At 33.4% G+C, this 25,632-nt stretch overlaps 1 protein-coding gene across 10 annotated transcripts in view; it reads right to left on the bottom strand.

The window, feature by feature from the left end:
- The window catches only part of BCAS3 (BCAS3 microtubule associated cell migration factor), a 508,191-nt gene that overhangs the window by 359,924 nt on the left and 122,635 nt on the right, over window positions 1-25,632 (bottom strand). For all 10 annotated transcript variants that reach the window (XM_016143369.2, XM_036222219.1, XM_016143368.2 and 7 more), the window contains exons 10-12: window positions 23,010-23,086; window positions 18,587-18,670; window positions 11,237-11,407 (exon numbers count right to left, since the gene is read on the bottom strand). In XM_016143369.2, coding sequence (XP_015998855.1) covers window positions 11,237-11,407; window positions 18,587-18,670; window positions 23,010-23,086 — 332 coding nt within the window. The remainder of the gene's footprint in view (window positions 1-11,236; window positions 11,408-18,586; window positions 18,671-23,009; window positions 23,087-25,632) is intronic.

Here is a 25,632-nt window from a genome sequence, read left to right as displayed (position 1 = left end):
GTGTTAAAAAGTATGCTGGCTTAAAGAAAATATTACAGAAATAAGAGAATAGGAGGTCCTTGGTTATGACAAAAAAAAATGTGGAGGTGGTATATGAATGCCTGCTTTTAGAACTTACTGCTCTTAGCTTCGGGCAAGAAGCTGTGCTCTAGCTAGTCTGAGGCCCTTCTACAGAGAAGCTCCCTTAGTCCGGGAAGGCTGGGCAACCTCAAAGGAGTAGGTAGTACATTAAGACAACCCCAAGGAGAAAAGGACACCTTGTTTAATTTGTCCATGCCCTACAAAACTTCTAGAAATTACAAAGCAACAAAAGTGGTTTTCCTTAAAAGGGAAGAAGAATCTTCTAGGTGCAGCCTTGAGGAGGCAGTGGTCACAGGGCAGCCTGGGCAAGAGGGCTTGAGTGGGACTTAGGAGGACAACCAGGGGGCTGAAGGGACACCCCCAGCACTGTCCTGGAGTGTGTGGGCTTGTGAGGCGGGTGTATGCAAGGCCCCCAGTCAAGGCTGCAGAAAGAACAGTCAGAGGTCTGCACCCTGTTCCCCAGCAAACAACGGGCACTTAATCAATGTCTGTTGACTCACAGTTGCATACAGGAGGAGTGCCAGAAGGCAGTGTGAAAGGGCTGCTGATGACCTGGGTGGCAGCATATCTCACCCTCTCCTCCTGCCTCTGCTCTTCAGGTTGACAGCTGGGCCTGGACCCCATGTCGCCCAGGTAAAGAGTCTATGGTTGTGTCACCACCAGGACACAATTTTGTACATTTATAAACAAAGAGGAGACATTTCCTATTAAGACTGACTCTCCCCAAAAAACAGAATGTGCCCCATCATTCAAACCCACATTTTTATAAAAGCGCTTTTTAAGGGACCTTGGAGTTTTACTCAATTAGCTCAGTCCTGCAAGTCAGAGATGATCTCAGCACCCCATAGGGACACCTACAGTGTCATTGCTAGGGAAACAGGGTGCCTCCTGGAGACTTGCTTCAACTCACCCCTGGAAATGAGGTCAAGGCCAGCACTCAGGAGGGGCTAGAGCCTGAGAGTGCACACCTGGGGCATAAAGCTCATGGGATGGAAGACTTCTGATGCCTAGGGGAGAGGAGGCCAGGGCTGAGGTGGCTCAGCCCTTATGGACAGATATGATGAGCTGGTCCCTGTTGTGGCTCAGGAAGAAAGTGTGCTAGAGCAGGTCAGGAAGGAAAACCAAGTCAGGGAAGGACCCAGATGTAAGCTAGGGGGAGGCTCAGGGCCCCAGCTTCCATGGTGCTCTCAGTAGCGCCGTAGGGGCACCCCGCTTCATGTGGCTTGGCTTGCAGAAGAGATGTTTGTTCAGGAGGTAGCAGCCTTGGTCCACAGGCTTCACTGACAGGAGGATCCTACAGTCCTCGCACCTGTAGCAATTTTCATGGAAGTTTCTTCGCATGCTCTCAATTATGAAGGCATCAGTCCTATCTCGGGGGACGATGGGACTCTCACAGTCTTGCAGCAGAAGGCACAGATGTCTGTGGATGCCTCTCTCTTAGCGAAGCCAACAGGCTCTTCTGGGGTAGGCAGCAGCTCCTCCTCTGCAGCACCAAGACTATGCAGCCGAGTCCTGAATTGAGGCACCTCCACCAGGGGCTGTGGTGGGGGCTGGGGTGAGCGCAGATACAGCTGCTCTAAATCCGAAATGAATGGCGCCCCCATTGAGGCAGGGGGCTTGTCATGAGAAGGCAGCGGAGGCGGTAGAAGGAGGTCCAGGTCCGGGAGCGGGTCTTCACCATCCAGGGTAGGAGGAAGAAGAGAGCATCCCCCAAGATGGTGGTTCTCAAAGCGTGGCTCCTAGACCAGCAGCAGCGCCTGGGAGAGTGTTAGAAATACAACTTCTGGGCCTGCAGAATCAGAAACTCTGGGGTGGGGTCCAACCACAGGGAGCTTAAGCCCTCGAGGTGGGGCTAAAGCCACTCTTTAACATTAACTATTAAAATCCACAAGGAGGAGATGTCTTTCCACTTATTTGTATCTTCTTTGACTTCTTTTAGAAATGTTTTAAAGTTTTTATTGTACAAGTCTTTCACCTTCTTGGTTAAGTCTTTTCTTAAGAATTCATTTTATTAAAAGATTAACAACATTGACAAACCCTTAATTAGAGTAACAACAAGAAAAGGAAACTCAAATAGCTAAAATTATAAGTGAAAGAGGAGCCATTAAAACTGAGATTACAGAAATAACAAGAATTATAAGATACCTCTATGAATAATTACGCACCAAAAAACTAGCAAATCTAGAAGAAATGAGTAAATTCCTAGAAATGTACAACCTACCAAGTCTAAATCATTAAGAAAGAAATCTGAATGGACCTATAACTACCGAGGATACTAAAGCAGTAATCAAAACCTCCCAATAAAGAAAAGCCAAGGATCAGATGGCTTCACAGGAGAATTCCGCCAAACATTTAAAGAAGAATTAAAACTAAACCTAAAAATCTTCCAAATAAATCAAAAAAAAAGGGAATAATCCCCAACTCATTTTCTAAGGCTCTTATTGCCCTGATACCAAAACCAGAGAAAGACAAAAAGAAAAACTACAAATCAATATCCTGATGAATAGTGATACCAAAATTCAATATGAAATAGAAACAAACTAAATTCAACACATTAAAGGGATCATATCCCATGAACAAGTGAGATATATACTTGTAATGTAAAGATGATTCAATATAGAAAAACCAATCAATGCCACTACTGTAACAAACTGAAGGATAAAAATCACATGACCTAAATCAATGAAGAAAAAGTATTTGACAAAATTCAATCACTTTCATGATAAAAACATTCAACAACGTAAGAACAGAAGGAAACTAGATCAATATAAGAAAAGTCATGTATGCAAAGCCCAAAGCTAATATCACATACAATAGGGAAAGACTGAAAGCTTTTCCTCTAAGATCAGTAAGAAGATGAGATGCCTACTCTCTAAACACTACTATTGAGCACAATATGGCAGAGTCTAGCCATAGCAACTAGACAAAAAAAAAAAAAATGGATGGATGGACAGACAGAAGGAAGGTAGGGAGAGAGGGAGGAAAGGAAGAAAGGAAGAAAAGAAGGAAGGATAAAGACAGAAAAAAAGCAAGAAAGCAAGGAAGGAAGGAAGGAAGGAAGGAAGGAAGGAAGGAAAGAGGGAAGGAGGGAAGGAATGAAGGAAGGAAGAAAGGAAGGAACAAAGGAAGGAACAAAGGAAGGAAGGAAAAAAGAAACAGAAAAGGAGAGGAGAGGAGAGGAAACAAGAGAGGGGAAAGGGGAGGAAGGGAGGAAAGGAGGGAAAGAAGGAGGGAGGGAGGACAGAAAGAAGAAACAAAGGAGAGGAGAGGGAAAAAAAGGAAGGGAAGGGAAGGGAAGGGAAGGGAAGGGAAGGGAAGGGAAGGGAAGGAGAAGAGGAGAGAGAAGTGAGGGAGGAGGGAGAAAAAGAAAGAGAAAGAGAAAGAAAGAAAGGCACACAAATTGGAAAAGAAGTAAAATTGCCTTTGTTCACAGATAACAAGACCTTATAGAAAACCCTAAAGATTCTACACACACAAAAAAACTGTTAGAATAAATCCAACAAAATTGCAGGATACAAAACCAACATTCAAAAATCAGTTTAGTTTCTATACGTTAACAATGACCAATACAAAAAGGAAGTTAAGACAACAATCTCATGTGCTATACCATCAGATTTATCAATTTTGTTGATCTTTTCAAAGAACCAATTTTGGATTTTCTCCACTATTTCACTGTTTGCAATTTTGTTGATTTCTACTCATATCTGTATTATTTGCTTTGTTTATCTTGCTTTGGTGATAACTTGCTCTTCATTTTCTAATCTCTTAAAGGAAAAACTAAGATTATTAATTTCAGACCCTTTTTCTTTCCTACCATAAGTATGTAAAGCTATATATTTCCCTCAATGCAGTACTATTAGCTGCACTTCATAAATTCTGAAAATCACTCTTTCAACTTGAGTCCATTTATAGTTAATATAATTATGCATGTAACTGGATTTAGATGTGACATCTTGCTATTTATATTTATATGTCTCAGGTGTCTGTTGGTCTTGTTCTTTTGTGTTAAACAACTGTCACATTTTATTCCTCAATTTTTTGGAGTAATTTCTTCTTAGTAATTACACAGGTTATAAGGTGCTGTATAGATTTTAAGATTACAGTTAATTCCAGACTTAATCGCCATAAATTATAGCACCCTGATCCAATACAGTAGATCCTTGAATAACATCATTTTATCCAACATCTGTTTTGTTATAACATTGATGAGAAGCCATAGGAACTCTGTTTATATCAATTAGCCTATGGTAAAACTGGTTTCGCTATATGTCATTTCACTTAGTTGCAGAACCTACTGATGACCTTAAAGGACTTACTGTATGGCAGCATTTCTCCCTAGTCCTTTGTTATTGTCATGTGTCTTACCAACTGAGAAACCTGTCATAAGTGCTCCCTAAAATAATCTGTCTTTTAAAGAAATTGAGGGAAGAAAATGGTACATATTTTTATATTTTATTTTTTCAAATATTTTTCTGTCCCTTTCTCACCTGAGATTCCAAATACGTATATGTTGGTATGCTTGATATTGTACCAAAGCTCTCGGAAGCTCTCTTTATATTTCATCATTATTTTTCCTTGCCATCCTTCAAATTGGCTGTTAACTGAACTGCAACCTTAAGCTACTAGAGCTGCATTATTACCCTTTTTCTTCCATCACCTACCAAGTTTCCTACATTTAATGAAAACATTGTCAGGCTTGGGTTTGAACCTTCTACACCAAATCAATTAAATTCTCTCTCTAGAAGGAAAACTGACTGTTTACACACCCACTCTGCACTGGTAAAACTATCACACGTATCAAGCTCTAGGCAGATGTGAATAAGAGCAGCCTCCAGCAAGAAGACTATGCTCTCCTATTACTGCTAACGAAGTTCCAGCATCTTTTCAAGATTACATGCTTATCACTTCATTCTTAGCTTCTGGTCAATTTAGAGAGTCCCCCAATACAAGCAACCTCATTTTATTGCACTTTGTTTTACTGTACTTCACAGACACTGTTTTTTGTTTTGTTTTGTTTTGTTTTGTTTTGTTTTGTTTTGTTTTGTTTTGTTTTCGGACAATTGAAAGTAAGACCCTCCACTAGCAAAAAGATTACAATTCCCTGAAGGCTCAGATGACAGTTAGCATTTTTTAGCAATAAAGTATTTTTAAATTAAGGTATATACATTGTTGTTTTTTTTTTTTTTTAGAGATAATGCTATTGCACACTTAATAGACTATAGTATAGTGTAAAGATAACTTCTGTATGCACTGAGAAAACAAAAAATTCATGTGACTTGCTTTATTGCAATGTTCAGGAATCAAGCCCACAATATGTCCCAGGGAGGCCTGTAGTTATTTTTTAAAATTCTGTCCAGTAATGCACTTATTTTCTGGGTAGAGGATTTGCTTACCTCTTTACTATAGGTTGAAATCATTCCCCAATCATCTGTAAATTTATACATACAAGTCACCCATTTTAAATATATAAGTAGGTAATGCATATTAAATTTATACGGTAATGTGTAACTATTACCACAGTCTAGATTTAGAATACTTCCATCACCCCAAAAATTTCTTCATGATGACTTTACAGTACATCTCCAACCCTGAACTCCAGGCAATATCTTTTTGCCTTTGATAAAAGTATTCATATAAATAGAATTTGTATTGTATATCTTTTTAATTATGGGCAATCATATTGGAGGCAGAATTAGAATGGTGGGCACCAGGAACTGTGGGGACAGGGTGACGGGGAGTTATTGTTTAATGAGTATAGATGATGAGAGGGTCTGGAAATGGATCCTAGCGATGGTTGTACAACACTATGAACGTTCTTAATGCCAATGAATTGTAAACTTAAGAACTGCTAAATGAAAAATTTTATGTTATGCATATTTTACCATGATTGGGGGGAAATATGCATTGTAAATTATTTTTCTCATCAATCTTTTTTTATTATTCCATTTCGCTTTCAAAAATGTTAAGTGAAAACAAAAAACAACAAAAAGAAAAGAAGTCTTATAGGAGCAGTCTCCAAGAAAGGGTCTGCTTTAAGATATATGGTAGATTTACAGACCTGTGCAACTATCACCACAATCAAATTTAGTACATCTTCATCACTAAAAATAAATCCCATAACCATTAACAGTCATTCCCCATATTTCTCCATTGCTTTCAAACTCCCAGACGTAGGCAACTGATAATTTATTTTCTCTTTCTACAGATTTTCCTATTCTGGGCATTTTATATAAATATAAAAATATAACATATGTTCTATTGTGGACAGCTTCTTTTACTATGCATAATATTTTTAAGATTCATATTGTAGCATGAATCAGTATTTTATTTCTTTTTATTGCTAAATAATATTACACTGTATGTATATAACATATTTTATTTATACATCCATTTGATTGGTGGATATACCCTTGTATTGCTCCTACTTTTTTGGCTGTTATGAATAGTGCTGCTGTGACATCCATGTACAAATTTTTATGCGGACATATTTTTTCATTTCTCTTCTGTATATACTTGAGATAAATTGCTGAGTCATATGGTACCTCTTTTCCAAAGCAGCTGCACAATTTTACATTCCCACCAGAAGTATATGAGAACTCTCATTTCTGTTTATTGGCCATTGGCATATCTTTTCAGAGAAAAAGTCTATTCAAATCCTTTGCTCACTTTAAAATTAGTTTAATTATCTTTTTATTATTCAGCTGTAGGAGTTCTTTCTATATTCTAAACAACAGTCCCTTATCAAAAATATGACTTCCAAATATCTTCTCCCCTTTGGTGCATTGTCTTCAAACTTTCTGGATGGTGCAAAAGATAGCACACAAATTTTAAATTTTTATGAAGCTCAATTTACTTCCTCACTTTTTAAAATTTAACTCTTAAGTATTTCTAAAACATGTTGATCAACACATCAGATGATGTTATAATTTTTGTCTCAACTCATGAGAAGAATAATATATATACTTCTATTTTTACCCATTCCGCTATTCTTCTCTCTCTGAAGCTCCAAGCCTTTTTTTGTTTATAATTTCTTTGGAAAACTTCCTTTAGCCATTCTTTATGAGCAGTGACAAATTTCTTAGCTTTCCTTTTTATAAGAATATCTTTATTTCCCTTCATTCCTGAATATTTTCATTAGATACAGAATTTCAGTTTAACAGTTCTTTTATTTCACTATTTTAAAAATGTTGTACCACCTCCTTCATCTTCCATGGAGTCTGATGAGATATCTGCAGCCTATCATACATTACCAAAGGAATGTAACACATTACAGCACCTCTTGAAAATAGTTGAGCAGTTTCTAACAAAACTAAACGTACACTTATAAAACTCATCAATCACACTCTTGGGCATTTAATATAAACAAATAAAACTTTACATGAATCACATAAAAACTTTTACACTAAGGTTCATAACAGCAGCTTTATTCGGAATAGCAAAATGCTAGAAATGACTCAAATGTCCTTCAATGGGTGAATGTTTGAACAAATACACCCACACACAGAGATAAAACCAAGGGATAAGAGTGATTCATATCGAACAAATTAAATGAACTTCAAGGATATTATATTCACTGTAAAATGTCAATCTTAAGATATTATATACCATATGATTTCACTTATATAAAATTCTAGAAATCATAAAATTATAGAGATGGAGAACAGATTAGGGGTTGCCAAGAGAAAGGGATGTGGGTATATTTAGGGATGGGCATGACTACAAAGCGCTGTGTGTATCTTAATTGGTAATTATCTTAATCTATACATAGGTAGAATTTGATAGAACAATATATACCCATGTACACGTATGAATGAATGCAGGTAAAACAAATGGTGAGAGCTTAATAAGGTGTGTAGTCATGTAACAGTAATGTGCCATTGCCAATTTTCTGGTTTTGATATTGCACTACAGCTATATAGTAAAACCATGGGTATAGATTTTATACCATTTGTAAATATTTTACTTTCTTCTGTAAAATATTTGTGGGGTTTTTTGCCTATTTTTCTATTTTAACCCAATCTTACAAGATTCTCTTTCTTTTCATATGTTATAAACTTCTACTTCTCTTTCCAACACAATTAATATTGAATACTACAGTTGATGGTTCAGCAAAACCTCATACTACTACATAGGATTCTTTGAATCTTTAGCTCATGAGCTTCACAAATATAACAATCAGACACTTACAGAAGGATTCTCTCCATTGCACTATCACTTTGCCTAAAACATCAAATCGGTAATACCAGAGATATCCCAATACAATTGTCCTAAGACATGTAATTTTTACTCACCACTTACCTACACGGGCTGAATCCCTAAATATATATAGTAAAAACTTGACTATATAAAACAAAGCAAAGCACTTTAATTGATACAAGATGGATAAGCCTTTATCACATAAACAAAAAAATAGACAAAATACCTCATGAACTATTAAATTATTATGAATAACACTTGTACTGAGGGCAAGATAGCTCAAGTCTACATCATCATTCTGAAGCGTTTTTCTTTGATTAGAGACGTTGCCACATTGCTAATTTCAATTACATAAATGTATAAAGGCAAATTATATCGCTTAACTTATCCTGGCCATGAAATGCTTTTAAATAAAACATGAAAGTAACAGATAAAAATGTACATGAAGTCAATCAAATCCATTCATCCTTAATGCAGTTACCACACAATAATTCCATTGCCATAAAATGAAACTAATCAAGTTAGCATAAGAAAGGAGTGAAACAAATTTTATATACTGCCACTGTAAACATGAAAATGTCTTTATTAAAGGCTCAATGGATTTAAACAGCAAAACCTAATGTCAGCTTTAGCTCCTGAGATGTGTACGGAAAAGGAAAAAACATTACAGCTAAGGTCAAACATCAGTGGGAAAGGGCTAAAAGTGATAAATCTATCACATTAACCACTCCAGTCTTTTTAATACAATCCAGCATAACCTAAAAACAGCCCTGTACTCCAACTGAACTATTTATCAGAGACTAAAATGTCTTCTTGACAAAAAACAGATTCATGTTAATAAGAGAAAGGAGGACATTATTACACTGAAGAAATCTTGTTGCTTTAAAAAATATTTATAATTCTTTCCAAATGTACATAGCAACTTACCACTTATTGAATATCAATTTATTTCTTGTCTTATAATAGAATTTTTAAATTAAGTTAAAATTTTAGAATGTTATAAGGAGATTATGCACCTAACAAATAATAAAAGAGATAAAATTTCAGGTTGAACACCACTTTTCAACTTTTTTTAACTTTTAAAAGCCAACATTTTTATGATTCTTATTTCCTAAAAAAACAACTTTATTGTTTCAAGTGTTAACAATGTATTGATCGCAGAAATATTAACTTTTGCAACTCCACAATGTATGGTCCATTTCCATATTTCAAATCTGAGAATTCCATTTAAAATTATAACAAGTCACTAAAGAACAAGAGAGAGTAGGAGGCACAGTTGGAAACGTAAGGCCTACTGCTATGCTTTTTATATAATTCATTTAATTTTTTTTTACATGTTCTTATACTTAAAATAATGAGTTATATCTCTATTTCATCAAAGATAATAAGAGAGAACATTTCCCATTTTTAGATGACCACAAACCTGTCTGTCAACAAATGCTAGATGTTTAACAGACTAGACAATGCTGAGGAAGGTTGTTACTACAGTAAGTGTGGGTGGCCTTGGAGGTGAATTAATTAAGTATCAAAGGACAAAAGAAAATATTTTTTACTTTAACACTCATAAAGCACTAAAGGATTTATATATTTAATTCTAGTTTAAAAAGAGAACATCTGTATTTGTCTGTCAACATGAGCGAATTAACAAAACTTTTTTTAAAAAGTCATTACAGTTGACTGAAAAGTTTGCTAGCACTTCATTAAAAAAGTTTTAAACAAGAATACAAGCCTGTAATATATTTGGTTAACCACAAAGTTAAGATGGGAGAGCTGGAGAATTATTATTATTCAGATTTCAAATAAAATACAATAGCCAAATTCGATAACCAAATTTCCAAATTTCAAAAATATTTGTCTTTTAATTGTAACAGACTCCACATTTTTTTGAAATGCCACTTGATCTTACTACAGGGATTATTACATGAATAGCAGCCAAATGTAATCTTTCACTGAGAGGTAGAACCCTAGATGCTGGCAGCAGATTTTTCTCAAAAAAAAAAAAAAAAAAATGCAATACTTTAAAGGCTCACATAGTTTCTAATCATTATGTTCTTAAAACAGAATTAAATATTCTGTTTCTCTACTCCTATCTAATTCTACTAGTTAATTTTCATAGCAATGATTACAAACTATTATCTTCCTTTCAGAAATGTATTTAAAATTCAAGACTAAAACACGAAAGAAAATAATGTTAATGAGTACATGAGGGGGAAAAAAAAACAAAATCTAATTGGCTTCATACCAACAAGATTTAAGTGCCAAGCATCGTGTATTTTTCCATGTTTATGATCACTGTTTCTGAATGTTTCTGAACCTAGATTTTAAAAATCTGTTTTATTTGAAGATAAAGGATTTTATAATTAGTTATTATCATATATGTATTTTAATATATACTTTGAGATGTTATATATTTTTTTCATATTTATAAGGCAATATCTGTAATAAAATTTGATATTATTCAATTATTGTCACTCATAATCATCATAGTTAATTTTTTAATTTCCCTAAATATGTAGGGTCAGGTTGATTACTTCCATAAGCAAGCCTCTACCTAAAAGACAAATTTATCTTCTCATTTAGGGTCTAACAAATCATTTTTTAAAAAGAAACAGTATTATGAACAAAACAGTATAAAGAGATATATAATTATTTATTTTTGAAACATGTCCTAATAAAGAGATAACAAGAGAATTCCTTAGAACCTCAATTTTACTATTGGGTATGATCCAGTAATAAAATTTGAAATAAATACATATAAAATTTGAAATGAGAAATCTCAACATTTTACTCATCATTTTTTGGGAAATAAATTCTAACCTGAAATAACCTCAATTTCTACAATTTCAAATTAACAGTCTCCAAAGCCAAGTACATTTTAGCTGATCTTGATTCCAAATGATATTCTCAGTCAGCCCATCCTCTGCAGAAAATGGACATTACAAGCATCAGAAGTTCTTACCTGGCCCTCTCCAACTGTTTCAGTGTCGATTACCGTGATGATGCCTGGAACCAAAGGACTTCGCCTTGAATTACTATGGATGGCAACATCATCTTCTGTCACACCTGAAGGTAGGGTGCCTGTCAGTTGAGTCACCACTTTCCCAACCATTGTCAGGCCAGTTTTCAATGTCTATACGATGAAAGGTAAAATATATTACTTTACATCAATATTTGAATTCTAAATAGCGACATGCATTTCATTCATCCTCCTACCCATTAAATTCTTCTTACAAGCATCTACTTAACAGTAAACTATCAAAGAAATTCAGTCTAACTTTTCATATGATCTGATTCTAGATAGAAAATCAGTATTCGTTTGATCAAATGGTATCGAAGTCATTTGGTGAGTCCCAAAGTCAGCATGATGAGAATAAAGCCATAGGTAAATAATTAACGAGCTTTGGTTCACATTTGGATACAATTATATTTTTAGAAAAATTATTTTTCCCCTCTCCTTAATGCATATAAAAAATATATGACATAGTAAAAAGTAAAAACTAAGTGATGCTCTATTTTTTTCTGGAATCTAATTTTAAATCTATTTCTTAGTATTTTTTTAAAATGCCTACAGCACCTGGTCTTCCTAGATGGTCTCCCATTCAAGTACTAACCAGGGCTGACTCTGCTTAGCTACTGAGATGAGACATTGGGCTTGTTTAGGGTGGCATGGCGGTAAAACCATGGACCATGGCTCCACTGGGGCCAAACCCAGGACCTTCTGTGTATAAAGCAGATGTGCTAACCACTATAGTATGGAACCATGTCCACAATTTTTTAGCATTAAAAAGACTATGACGCTGATAGAATCCCTATGTGAAAAAAGACTATGTTTCCAAAAATAATCTATAATGTGCTGTTATATAATATTGCATATTAAGATTTGGCATGTGAAAACTATAGTCTCCATCCAACATGCTAATTATTAGATGAACAAAATATATAACATTAGCTAGGAAGTTTCTTTTCTCTCTGGTAACAGAAAGCAATTCAGTGTAATGCTCCTAATATATAACTTCTGTTAAAGACAACTTAAGATATTATATAATTACATTTTGGTTCCATTTCATTCAAAGCAAATAAAAGTAACTATACACAAATTTAAAAAGTGTGTATTTTTTCTTTTATGGGACTCTCATTATCCTCATATGCATTAACAAGCAATAATGTTAAGGTAAAGCATTGTTTTGTTTAGTTTTATCTTGTTGGAAAGGGAAGAAAGCTAAAGTAAAAATAAAATTATATGATTCATACACACTGAGAAAAGGTCTAGTCATTAGAGCCAAAATAAGTCGTCTAAATTATAGACATATCAAAAGTTACGTATGATGTCATAAACACACATTCAGAAATTTTTTCTAATTCTCATATTATGAGGAAAAGTTTTCATTAAAATACTTCCAATTAATCTTTAGTTACTCTTTTAAAAATGAGAAAATGTGATTTTAAAAACAATTAGATTGAAATTTAAAAACATGAAACATATTTGCCAAAGAAATTTTCCATTAAAACACCACATAACTAACACTAGTAATATATACATTTAACAATAACTATGTTTAATGCAACCTTTACTATGAATTTGCACTTGGTTAAGGCTCTCAACATAAATGATCTCTATAGATTTCCTCAAACACCTCAGGTTTACAGAAGAGAAAAATTGAGGCTATAGAATTTTAAGTAAAACAACAGTTCAAACGACTAGCCAATGGACAAGCTAGAATTCAGAACTAGGACTGTATCTACAGAGGCTGATTTGAATCACTATTCAATATTGCCTTGTAATCTATTCTTGTTACTACTCGTGACCTCACACTTCATGAATTCAGAACACAGATGTATAGTGGAAGGGAGGGGAAGAGGAATGAAGACCATAATAGTGTATCTTAATAAATACTTAAATAAATGACCAGCAAAGCCATTTGCTAAATTCAAGCAAAGATATAACTTACAGCTGACTGAAACCAGGAAAAAGCCACAAATCAATCCTAACCGTTTTGTTTAGTGCTAAAAACTCAAACTGCAGTGATTATAAAACACAGCAGCATTCCTCAATTAGCGGCCAAACATTTGTTTCAATAATTCACAAGAAATGACTTGCACAAAGTCTGTTAGAGTGTTGTCAAGAAAGCCTCTGAAGGACCAACAAAATCAGGCGCCACACTGTATTGATGTCAAAGGCTGGCCAGGATGCCTTATTAACCTCTGAGATGCCTCAGCTGATGTACTTACTCCATTAATGCTAATGGAGATGCTCCCACTTAAATTACGGAGCTGCCCCTTTATCAAAGGAATGCCTTTCAGGTCTCAAGTCTTAGTTTGTATACCCTCCCCATTTGCCCTTGAGTCTATTATTTCATGCTCTTATACCAATGAATAGGAATAAACTAAAATAACTGGAGCACACAGAAAGTGGGAAGTAATGTACCAAAGCAAACCACAAGATAAAGGGAAAAGTTAATTTAAGAGAACTAGGGAAAATCTCCAAAAGTGGGTAGGTGGGGGGACAGAATAGCATATTTCATTTCAAAGGCTCATATTATATGAAAAGTTATTGATATTGCTCATAAAAAGAAAAAAAGAAAAAGAAAAACTAATGACTACCAGTGGGATCATCTCATTAGTGAACAAAAATCTAAACAGAAAATTTAACAGTCACCAAAACTGCACTTCGTATAGCAAATGACAAAATGGTGCTATCTATCACAGCTCACTAACTTTCAAAATAAGGTCTAATGCAGGAGCTGAGAGAGGGACGGTGCTACAAGTTTTCTCCATTAGTAAAGACTTTTGCTTTTAGGGGAAATTTGTTTCCGTATCACATCGATCAGCACTAGTGGCTGAGAGCAATATATAATGTTGTTATTTTATAACTTTCACATACCACGTTTAAACATCTAAATCACCTCAGAGTGTAATTAGCCTTTTCACTACATTTTAGTATAAAAGATATGTGCATACCTGATGATTTCTGTATATACAGAAAAGGGTGGCAGCTAAACAAAATTTAGGAATAAAAAATCTATTTTGGCCAAATGGAGGTATTAATTGTGATGAAGTGTCCTAACAATCTGAAATTTCTAAATTTAAAAGTTTTTCATATACCTGACTAATCTTGAGTATTCGCAAAACTAAATAGATAGTATCTGTAAGAAAACTGAACATAAATTTATAATAAATGTCTGAAATAATTCACAATGATCAAAAATTCAAATCAGCATGGTACTTATTCTGTCCTACTACAGACAGATTTGCTAAAAGGTCACCAGGCATCTTTAACCTTTCTCACGCCCTATCAGTTGTCCTCCCTACCCATTAGTGCTAATGCTGCTGCCCTCGCAAAAGCTGTTAGTTGTCATTAAGAAGTTATCAAATAACAAGAGAAAACAGAGGCATTCTTATTAAATCAATTTACCACACTGGGGTTAGAATACATTAAAAGGAAAAATCAAATAGGACAGTTATAGGGTAACTGGAAAATATGGACCGAGATTTTATAAATGTTATCAAAATAATCCAATGTGAACAATTTCAATATTAAATTTTTCCTTCATTACCACCACAGAAAATTCATCCCTATTTTACTCTTTATATAGAAAGACAAATTTTGAAATTCAAAGGGAAAAATCAAAAAGCATAAAGATTCATTTTAAGTGCTTTTTGATAACCCAAAATTTGTTAAAGATTATTGTCTCTAGGAGATCCAAGTACATAAACAATTAATATATTTATACCTATAATTGTATAGTGAGACAAAATTTTTTTTAATTAATCCTTCTATATAAAAAGTGGTTAAGTAACCTCTATGAAGCTACATAAGAAACTGTCATCAGAGAAAAATATTAATAATTACTCTTTCCAAGAAAGTGATTTAACACTGAAATTAATGTGAACTTATTTTAAGGTTGGTATTTTCTTGAAGAGTACATACTACATGGCTTTTTAAATATTTCCATGTTGTATCTCAAAAATATTATGTTAACTAGAAATGATAAAAATGGTAAGAAATAACATAAAATTTTATTTTTTATTTTCAATGACAGTCAAGGTAAACCAGATCAATCCTACCAATGTAAACAAAAAGGAAAACTATGGAGAATTTGTTTTAAAACTCCACCTGAAGGTACTGAATATGTAACAAGTTAGTGAAAGGTTAATAAGTACAAATCCAAGAGAACAAGAAAACCCAGACATGTGAGCAGGGTATTTAGGCCTAGGTGCATCTGATGATCATTGCCAAGAGACTGAGTGGAGCTTCTGATGGATTCGTGGAACTAAGTGGTCATATTCAAGGGTGTCTGTCAACCTGCTGACTATCCCGCCATGCTTTGGGTTGGAACATAAAGGGATATACAATAAAATAAGAGTGAATCTGTAGTAATCGGGCTCTCAAAGCTATTTAGGTGAGCTTTACTTAATTTAGGAGAGCTTTATTTAAATAATTTAAGTAATATCAATCCCTGAAATTAAACTAAGATAATGTAAGACTGATAGTGCAGAATTCTGGTATCATCTCAAATTCAAAATTGTTTCTAAGGATTTTTGAAATGAATTCCGGCAAACAAAGAGTCAAGACATCATAAATGAGGACTGGTAGAAACAAACAAAAACACACCCAAAAGGGAGCCAGATATTGGAGTTGTGAGAAACATTTTAAAATGACCATGTTTACTGGATTTGAACAGTTTGGTAAAATCACTAAAAGATTTTATCAATGCACATATGTTCAATTTATCACTTTTTGTGCATATATTGAGATAACAATCTTTCTTTGCTTTATTCTGTTAATGTGGCAAACTATACTCATTGATTTTAAGTAATAAACTAGCCTTATGTTGTGAACTTATCCCAACTGGATTGTGACACATTATCCTTACTATATATTGTTTTCTTTCTTCTGCTAGTTTTTTGTTTAGATGTTAATGAGTAAGACAGGACCATAGTTTTTCTTCTTCATAACGCTCTTGTCAAGTTTCAGTATCAAGGTGACCTCATATCATAAAACAAGAATAGACATAATGTGATGATTTTATTCTATGTAAGAATCTTTGCCATTGTTTATTCTTAAATGTTCAAATTCTCTGGAGAAGGTTTCTAGGTCTGAAGATACCTTGGTGAGATTAGATTTTCTCGGTTAACTTTTTTACACCCCAACATACAGCAAAGTACTAGAATTATAAGAGTACATCATGATGAAATTTTCACAAGTGAATACTCTAATAGGAGTATAATCCATAATCTAACAGTATCAAAGACAAAAGAATATATTTATAATTATACTACTTAGAGAAGTTATTTTGATGTGGTTACCATGTAAAACTGTAACTGCTTTATCCCTCAGAAGGCTAATTTACACATAAAGTTTGTAATATAACTTACTATAAGAAATTACCATTAGGGGAGCAGGGGGGCGGGGTGGCAATCATCCCACCTTTCCAATCTTTCCTATGTAAAACATCCAAATGAAATGAAGCATCATTTTATTTCTGGTAGGATTTTAAGAAAATAATTTATCAGTATTTTAAAACAAATTCCATGCTCTCTAATTCAGGAGTCTATATGTACAAAGATAGACATATAAATATATAAACTGTTTTCAAAAATATTTCATTATGTAAGTTAAAAAACCAGAGTATAATATATGATTGGTTTGAAAATGTTAAGACTATCAAGAAATGGGTGACTTTTATGTTCATGGTTATATTTTCCTTCATTATGTAAATTTACAAAGAATATGAATAAGCATTAAAATCAGGCAATAGCAATTAAACGAATATTAAATATTAACCACTTTATCCAAAAGCTAATAACATAATTCTATACATTGCAGAGCTAACAATGAATTTCAATTAATACCAATTTCCAATTTCACAGGTGACCAATGGTATATTGGAAATTGACTGGATTAAGGTGCTATCATCAATGCAATTTCTTACAAATGTGGGAGACATGACTATATTCCTCATAGTTTGCAATACTGGAGCATGAAAAGTAGGAACTTTGGACTTGTTCTTTTCAAAGCATATTTAGTCTAGCCTCATTCCAACATTTCCATTTTCAGCTAAATAGTTAAACAGCTTTTACACAGGCACACAAACAAGTAACTTTACCAGAGAAAAGCTGAAAAGTTGTCCTTCATAACTGAAAATCACTTGAACTGATAATACAGTGAACTAGCAAGACACAAGTGTATGACGCAGATAAGTCTACATGGAATCTAATTCTTGAGAAGTAGATCTCATTAGTATGTTTTGCGAATCTCTTATAAACTAACTGAATAATACTGATGCTGCCTAATTACTCTCTCAGATTTCTCTTCATTAAAATAAAAAATAATCATAATTTTTGCATACACAATGGAAAGAAGTAAGCAATTTTTATCAAGATTCTGAAATCTAAAATATATATAGTGCTGTAAGCACAAAGACATTCAGTATTTACCTTTTGAGTGAAAAATATGTAATGCTTCTCTCATCAAACCAAGGAGCACATTCTAAAGCACATCACATAAGCATTTGTGATATATCTTGAAGTATTTCTGTATTTGTTTTACATAAAAACAGTGTGACCTTTGATTCCCTCCCTGTGGTTTGCTTTTAAACTGTTGTTCTTTTCTGAATAGTTGTGCTTTCTATCACATGCTGTCATTTAGATTCACTATGTCATCCCTATTATTAGAATTGTTTTGTTGTATACTTCAGAATTCAAAAGGACAGTGATTATAAGAATACCTTATAATCAGCATGAAGATTACGACCCATCATCAAAATTAACAACCCTTGCACACACACAAAAAGAACCCATGTGACAAACGTACGGGGGACAACACTGTAGCAGAAAAAAATCTTTAAATGTGCCAGGGATTTGACTCAAGTTTTTTTAAGGAATAATATTCTTTTTACGTCAAATAGATTCATAAATGTTCAAAGATGCAAAGGGATGTCAGTATAGGTAGAATAATGCAAATCACACAAAAACAATCCAGAAGTTGGTACCTAAGACGTATAAAGCGTCTTTCAAAAGTGTTAATTACATTACAGGCTTTAATCTAGCTAAAAGACTTAAATATTTAAAATTAAGTATATATAAACCCTACAACATTACAATAGAAAATGAAGCATTATTTATGACTTTTAAGAAATTAAATATCTAATCAATTAGTCACCACGTCTCCTCAGTGACAATAACTCTGACTTACTTCTTACTTTCATTTGTGAATGAAAAGGGAAGAGACAATCTCAACCGAATTCAGGAGAGAAACTCGGTAATCACTCCACATAATCACAACTCCCAGAGACTACTGGATACTCACTTTAGCAGCACTAATGACTGTGGCAGTATAAGATTGAATGTTGTCTCCACAGGCTCCACCACGGGACCGATAACATCTAATCAACTGGAAAAAGAGAGAGAGAAAATCCAAAAAGTCATTTCTATTAAACTGTTTAACTCTACAGACTATTAGGATAGAGCTTATTTACCATGCATCATGATGGTGGTGGGTGGGAATGTTTGCATGAATGTATTTCATACAAACAGCTAAAAGCCCTGTTGAGATACTTTTACCCCCTTTCATAATCTACTAGTGCCGCTCAGGAAGTTTCATGCTCAAATATGATTTTCAATTACAAGATGAATAGTCTTTAGAATTCATAAACTCTGAAATGGTAGGATTTAGGATCTGGCAGCCTTTGCACAAATAAATTTTAAAAACATAATCAAAGGACTGAGACATGCCTTCCTAACATTAAATACTTAACATGTTAGCAAATTGGAAGTTCTGTCCTCTAAATACTTACATAAACGTTATAAAATGAAACATAAAAAAAAACAGACAAAAGAATTTGCCATATTTACATTTTCAACCATGTCAGTGGAAAAGTGGCACAAATTATGAAAAAATCAACTACTGTATCTATAGTAGCTATCACATCAGGAGGCTTACTAGATCTACCATCAGGATGAAAATGACATGCCTTTATTCATGCCTGATGTAAATAACTTAACTTGCCAATTTTCAAAGTGAATCACTAGTCTGTCATGCATGATTCTCTCATGTGCTGAGCAATAAACTTAGATTAAATCCTCCACTGCTACTGCATTTCCTAAATTTAGTTTTAAAAAAATTATTAGCCAGATTTTTACATTTAAAAATATTTAATAAAATGACAATAGTAGAGTACTAGAACAGTTTCATGGTTTGATATGAATTATTAAATGTCTATAGAATTCATAAAAAAAATCTACCTCTCTCAAAACAAAAAAGCAAAAGATGCTTTATACAATTTAAAAATAGGCCATTTGATAAGATTAACATATAAACCTTTTATTCCTTTATTTTATAATCAAAATTTTCTGCATCACAAACACTGTATTAAAAAACACTCACTCAAAGCAATAATAATATTTTAATAAAATATATTTAAAAGTCTAATAGAAGCTGTCAAGCTGCCCACTGAATGGCTGCTAAGTAGATCTCAAGGTCAGTGGTGAGAAATTTGCTAAATGACAGGTGATCAGCAAATGTGGTTTCACAGAGAGGAAAATAGTGAATTTGAAAATAATTGTTTTAGTTAATATAAAGAAATCTAATTCATTCACTCATTCATTCATTCACAAATACATATTCACAAGAAATATAAAAATTATCTCTCTGCTGCCTCCTGCCGCATGTGCAAGTAACAGCATTATCTTGGAAATCATCTCTTCCCTACTTCAGGTAATTAAAACAATCAAAGACAAATTTGTGATAACAAGCAATACTATCACCTTTTCAATTCAACGCAAACTAATGCTGAGTCAGCATTTCACAGAAACATAATTAAGCCAGAAATTTTTGTTTAAAGTTTAGAATCATTAGAAAATTACATTTATATCTCAGTTCATCAAAATTAAAGATTAATCAGGAATTTCTGTAGTACAAAACTCTATAAAATGGACTGATTTCCAGGAAATATTGGTAAGTAAAAAAACGCAATGTACAAAAGAGCACATATGTTATCTTTAAGGAAAGAAAGGAAAATATAAATATACATAACATGATAAAATATATATAAACATATAAATAAAATATATAGAGAAATACACACAATTATATATCAGATGAAAACCATAACGGCAATGAAGGAAAGCAGAAAAGGAGCAAAGAAGGACAAACCAATCAAAATAAAATATGAACACAGTATCTGACTGCACACGTTCAGTGTTAGGCAGTGATGGGAGTGGAGAGAACTGCAAACACATACTAAACTCTTTTTATTTGGTTTGATTTTTGTAGTCATATGAATAAGCAATTCTGCAATTACCATTTGTATTATAGGACTGGACAAATGAAGAAAAAACACTTATGCTAGGGTCTCCTGTGCAAAACAAAAGACATATAAATATAAAACGGGATGGGGGAGATGGGGGGGGCGGGGTGAAAGAATCCTGTGAAAGTTCAATGAGAACTCTTCATTTTCAAAATAATATATGCATATGTGTATACACAGGGGCACAAGTATGCATATGTGTGTATCTATCTATTTATGTATATACAGAAGTAAGTGTGTGTATATAATATGTGTATGTTTCCAAACTTTGGCCAATGAAAGGGTCTAAAGGCAAAAAGACACCAGTAACAATGAACACACCTACTGAGCAAAGCTTAGTATCTAATACCATTGCCCATTAAAAGGAAACAGGAGGAGCAGATTCCAGGGCTGAGGTGGGGCAAGTACGAGATGAGTGTGGATATATTCTTATGATACAAAAAGACACAGAAGAAGAGAAATACATAACTTCAATAAATCAAGAGAAAACATCAAAAACTCAAAATTAAAATCATTCTTTTTTTTTTTAAGAGTATGGGGTAGAGTTAGGGTTTAAAAGAGAGCAGGGGGTAAGATAGGGAGCTGCAGTCTTCAAAATTTTTGATGTTGTAAAAAATGAAGAAAGGCTGTAATATTCCATATTAAAAGAGTCTAAGGAGGCATTCCAACAAAATATAATATCTGATCTGAGACTAGATCTTGCACTACAGGAAAAAAAAATCTACAAATGACTAGCAATTAATTGACCAAACTGGAATACCGATGGTAAATTAGATAAAAGTATATTATCAATATTAAACTGGCTGATAACAAGTATTTAGGGGTAATATGATATATGTAACTTACTTTGAAATGGCTCAGAGGTCATTCTGAGTAAAGGGTAAATGAGTGTGCTTTGTGCTATTTGCATTAAATTTATTCTTGCAAGTTTTCTGTAAGTTTTCCAAGTTAAAACTATAGTTTAAAAGAGGCAATGAATAAAAAACCCAATCAAGATATATGACCTCTTGCTTAAAACTTTAGTCAAATAGTAGTTTCAGTGAAAGAGATTGTTATTCTAAAATTTTATTAAATTTTGTCATTCAATACTCAGACCAAAAGCTAAAACAATGAGAAACTGTTAATAAATACTAGTTCTCATGCAAATACTACTGAAAGGCATTTATCTGGAAATATTTCTTTCAAGGCATGGAAAAATCATCTGATTAACAAACTCCTTGTGAATGACACTACACTTTCTGGTCTCTTTGTGTAATAACAGATTTTATTGACACATATCTCTCTCTACAAAGGCAAAACACCTGTATTCTACCTAGCTAATTTTTCACACATGAGGATGCATCTGTAAGAGCCAATGACAATCATTAACATCTTCTTGGTTGTCTCCAGCACTCAAAGAAATGTATTATAGATGTAAACATTAGAAGAAACCATTGCCACCACATGGAATTGTATGCATCCTGTCTTGTCTGAAAACAAAAATTTGAAAATAACTTTTTTTTTTAAGATACACTAGAAAATCAAAAGAAAGAACAGGATGAAGCCTAAATGTGGCATTCTAGCATTCGGTAAGATGTAACACATCCACCTGTAGCAGACAGAATCTTGGAAAAAGCATCAAGGAATTCATTCAGAAAAATAACTCTTCAGTAGTTTCTTGATTTTGAGAATTCCAAAGACTAGAGATTTACTTGTTCTGTGCTTTCACCAAATACTTACTGTACTTACCATATCTAGACTTATGTCAAAAACTCTTCAATAAATATTTATAAATAAGCAAAAGTAAAACAAAAAATGATAAAATTTGAGGTCTAATATATGTTAGATTTCATTCTATATTCACATGCAAGGCACTAAATGGTATAAAAAGAATTTCGCTTTTTCTTTCTGAAAATTCTAATTTGCTTTTTGCTTTGATTTGGACATAAATAAAACTTTTGGTATATAACTATAATATCTTCATTTACTATGATGACTTTAATAGATAAATGAAATTGATAAATCACTAGAAAAGTCAAAAAAATGTGAGCATCTGTGATTTAATTAAGACAAATGGCTGAACCCTTGTTTAGATTAGTTGTAGACAAATAGTTAAAGTATATTAAATTACTCTATGCCTCAGGCTTCCAATCTACCAATAGAGAAGTCCACAGAAACTACCGTGGTAAAATCAATGCTGTGTTTTAAGGTTAATGGAGTAAAGTTTCTTACACAAAACTAAGCATAGAAAATTAAGGTTGAGTCCAAATACTGCTCTTATGCAAGAAGGGAGATGGAACAATTACCAGGTATCCAACTAAAACCAAAACCAAACCAAAGAAAACAAACTAGCAAGTTAAAAGTTCATTACTGGTTGGTAATCACTTTGGAAAATTCTTCAACACTTGCTCCATTACCAAGAGTCCAACATGGGCCATGCCTTACCTTGTTTTCTGCATAAGCAAGCCAGCGGCTCCCAAGAGCAATAGGATTCATGTTGGGCCCTGGACAAGGATAGCAGCCTGAAAATTTTCAAATGACAATATTGAGAAATGTCTTAATAGATTTTCTGTTAGTGCATCATATTTTTATGCCAAAAAAATGAAACAATCGAATGCTTTCTATTTTTTCAAGTTTCACATAAAATTCCCATAATATTAGTCATTATTTTAATAGCTAAATGAAGCTCTTTATTTTCTCCTCTACATTCCCCTTTTGGTTTTCACTTTGTTCCAAAAAGAAACTAATCTGGAAAGAACTGGTCATCACTTTTAGTAAAAACTGGGTATTTCATACAGTTTATTGGTAGAGCAAAAGAGAGAAGCTAAAGGGAAACATTTAAGTTCATAAGTCTACAACTTTATAAGTCAAGCAACAATGTCTGGAAAGAGGAATGATACACTTGGTTCAAGAATTTAAGGGCAAGAGATGAAGACATACACATAAAAGGAAATGACAATACTATGGTGGACAAAACAAACAAACAAGTACTTAAATATGGGGCCAAAGACAAGTAAGCCACAAAGGGTGCCTCCACGGAAAGATGTTGGGGAACTATTTACATATTCCTACGTATTTACATTAGGCATTTGATTTCATTCTTCTTGTTTTCAGCCCAGCCAATAAAAAACTGGTAGGAAGAATTATTTTGCAGTTTTCTTCTCTCAACAAGAATAAATCACATATTTCTGACAGTAAACACCATCCTCACATGGAAACACCAGAGCCATCTTCCTGAACTCTACTAACCAACACACACAATTTAATCAAGTAAGTGATGTCTGTCATCCTAGAGGCTCTCATCTCCCCTCCTGGTCATGCCAATAAGGTCTCTTAGGTTAATGCCCTCATCTGTCAACTAAACGAAATAATGTTCCACTGCTCACAAAACTGCTTTAAAGATACTATAAACCTAAAAGCAACAAACAAACAGGACAAACAAACAGAGATTCATGGACATGGACAACAGACTAGTAGGTACCAGAGCAGGAGAGGTGAGAGGGAGGCAGTAGGTGAGGTAAAAGTGGTCAAATGTGTGGTGACAGAAAGAAATCTAACTATGGGCAGTGAACACACAAGGTAATATTTATATATGTGCCTTACTGTTGAATTGCATACCTGAAACTTACTAGATTTCATTAACCAATGACACGATAACAAAAATAATAATGATAAATAAAATAGAATGTTCATGATTAAAAGAGTTTGATAACACATTAGAAAGACTCCAATAATTTATATGAAAATACTTATTTATTGTTTATTTCTATACACTTTAAACAATATTATTGTTACTGATAAAGGCAATAAAAAATTAGCTGCAAAAAAAAAAAAAAAAAAAAAAAAGGGTACTAGTCAAAGAAGACTGCAGAATCAAAGAACATGAAAAGCCTAACCTAAAGAACTCCTGGTTTATCATTCCACAAGTATCTGGTTAATATTTTCACAAATGTTTTTCTCTAAAAATGTACACTAGAGGATCAAACAAAGGTTATTTCAAAGTTTAGATCTCAATTTGGAATCTAAATTTATTCAATCATGAGACAGACACGACTTTATAACAATAACCTTTTCTTCCCATGGCAAAAAACAAATAGCTGAATTACATGAAACATATGTGCATAATAGCAAATAAATAGCACTTCTGAATTGTAAACGGCACAGCTGACAATACACTACCTGGCAGACAGTTCCAGTCTATGTTATTCATCTTGCAAGGAATAGCATAATCAAGGCATGAGTTTATTCAAAAGCATATTTAGTGATAAGAAAAAAAAAATAATTAACTACTTTGAAATTGACTGTCAAAAATAAGAGTATTTTCTATTTTCTGTGATATAATTATTTTTTGTTTCTTTATTTTCTATCTTCCTCCCACTTGATTACAGGGATATGTAAGGTCAAGGATTTGTATCTTTTTTGTTCATCACTCAATCTCCACTGCCTAGAACACTACCTGCAAAATAGCTTAAGACATTTGAATAAATTAAACGATGCACCAAAATTAATCAGAGCATATTTATAAGTCGCTAGCAAAAAAATCATCTACATAAGAAAATTTTCCAAATATTCAAATAGTGTGCTCAGCTAAGAGCCAGATCTTTCATTTTAAAGCTATTAACAGAAACCTTTCTTAAATGTTTATTACATTATTCCCTAAATTCAGAGAGTCTTCTGAGTAGCAATGATCATCATTTTGAAATGTAAATACTGCTGTGTTCACAAGCACTAAAGAAGCATACACTGAAGCTGTCTCCATTACACAGTAGTTTTCATTTCACTTCCTTCAACTGCCATCTATTTTGAGTTTTCATTTTTAAGGAAGATAACTTATAAAGACAATGACCCTGTGAGAAAGTCCACATGATACATCAAATAAAAGATATGAGCTTTCTAATTCTTTACACATCATTTTAAAAACTTTGTTTATTTCAGGGTTTGAAGGAATATATTTAGGATATTTTGGGATGCTGGAAAACTGTCCTCAATGGACGAATATCATAGACAAATACACAGGATGACGGCCTACTAAAATACTCCCCAAGACAACACACTCTAATAAATAATA

This window comes from Rousettus aegyptiacus, unplaced genomic scaffold (assembly GCF_014176215.1).
Source record: "Rousettus aegyptiacus isolate mRouAeg1 unplaced genomic scaffold, mRouAeg1.p scaffold_m13_p_6, whole genome shotgun sequence".
Classification (NCBI taxonomy): domain Eukaryota; kingdom Metazoa; phylum Chordata; class Mammalia; order Chiroptera; family Pteropodidae; genus Rousettus; species Rousettus aegyptiacus.
This window is presented reverse-complemented; position numbering and strand designations above follow the sequence as displayed.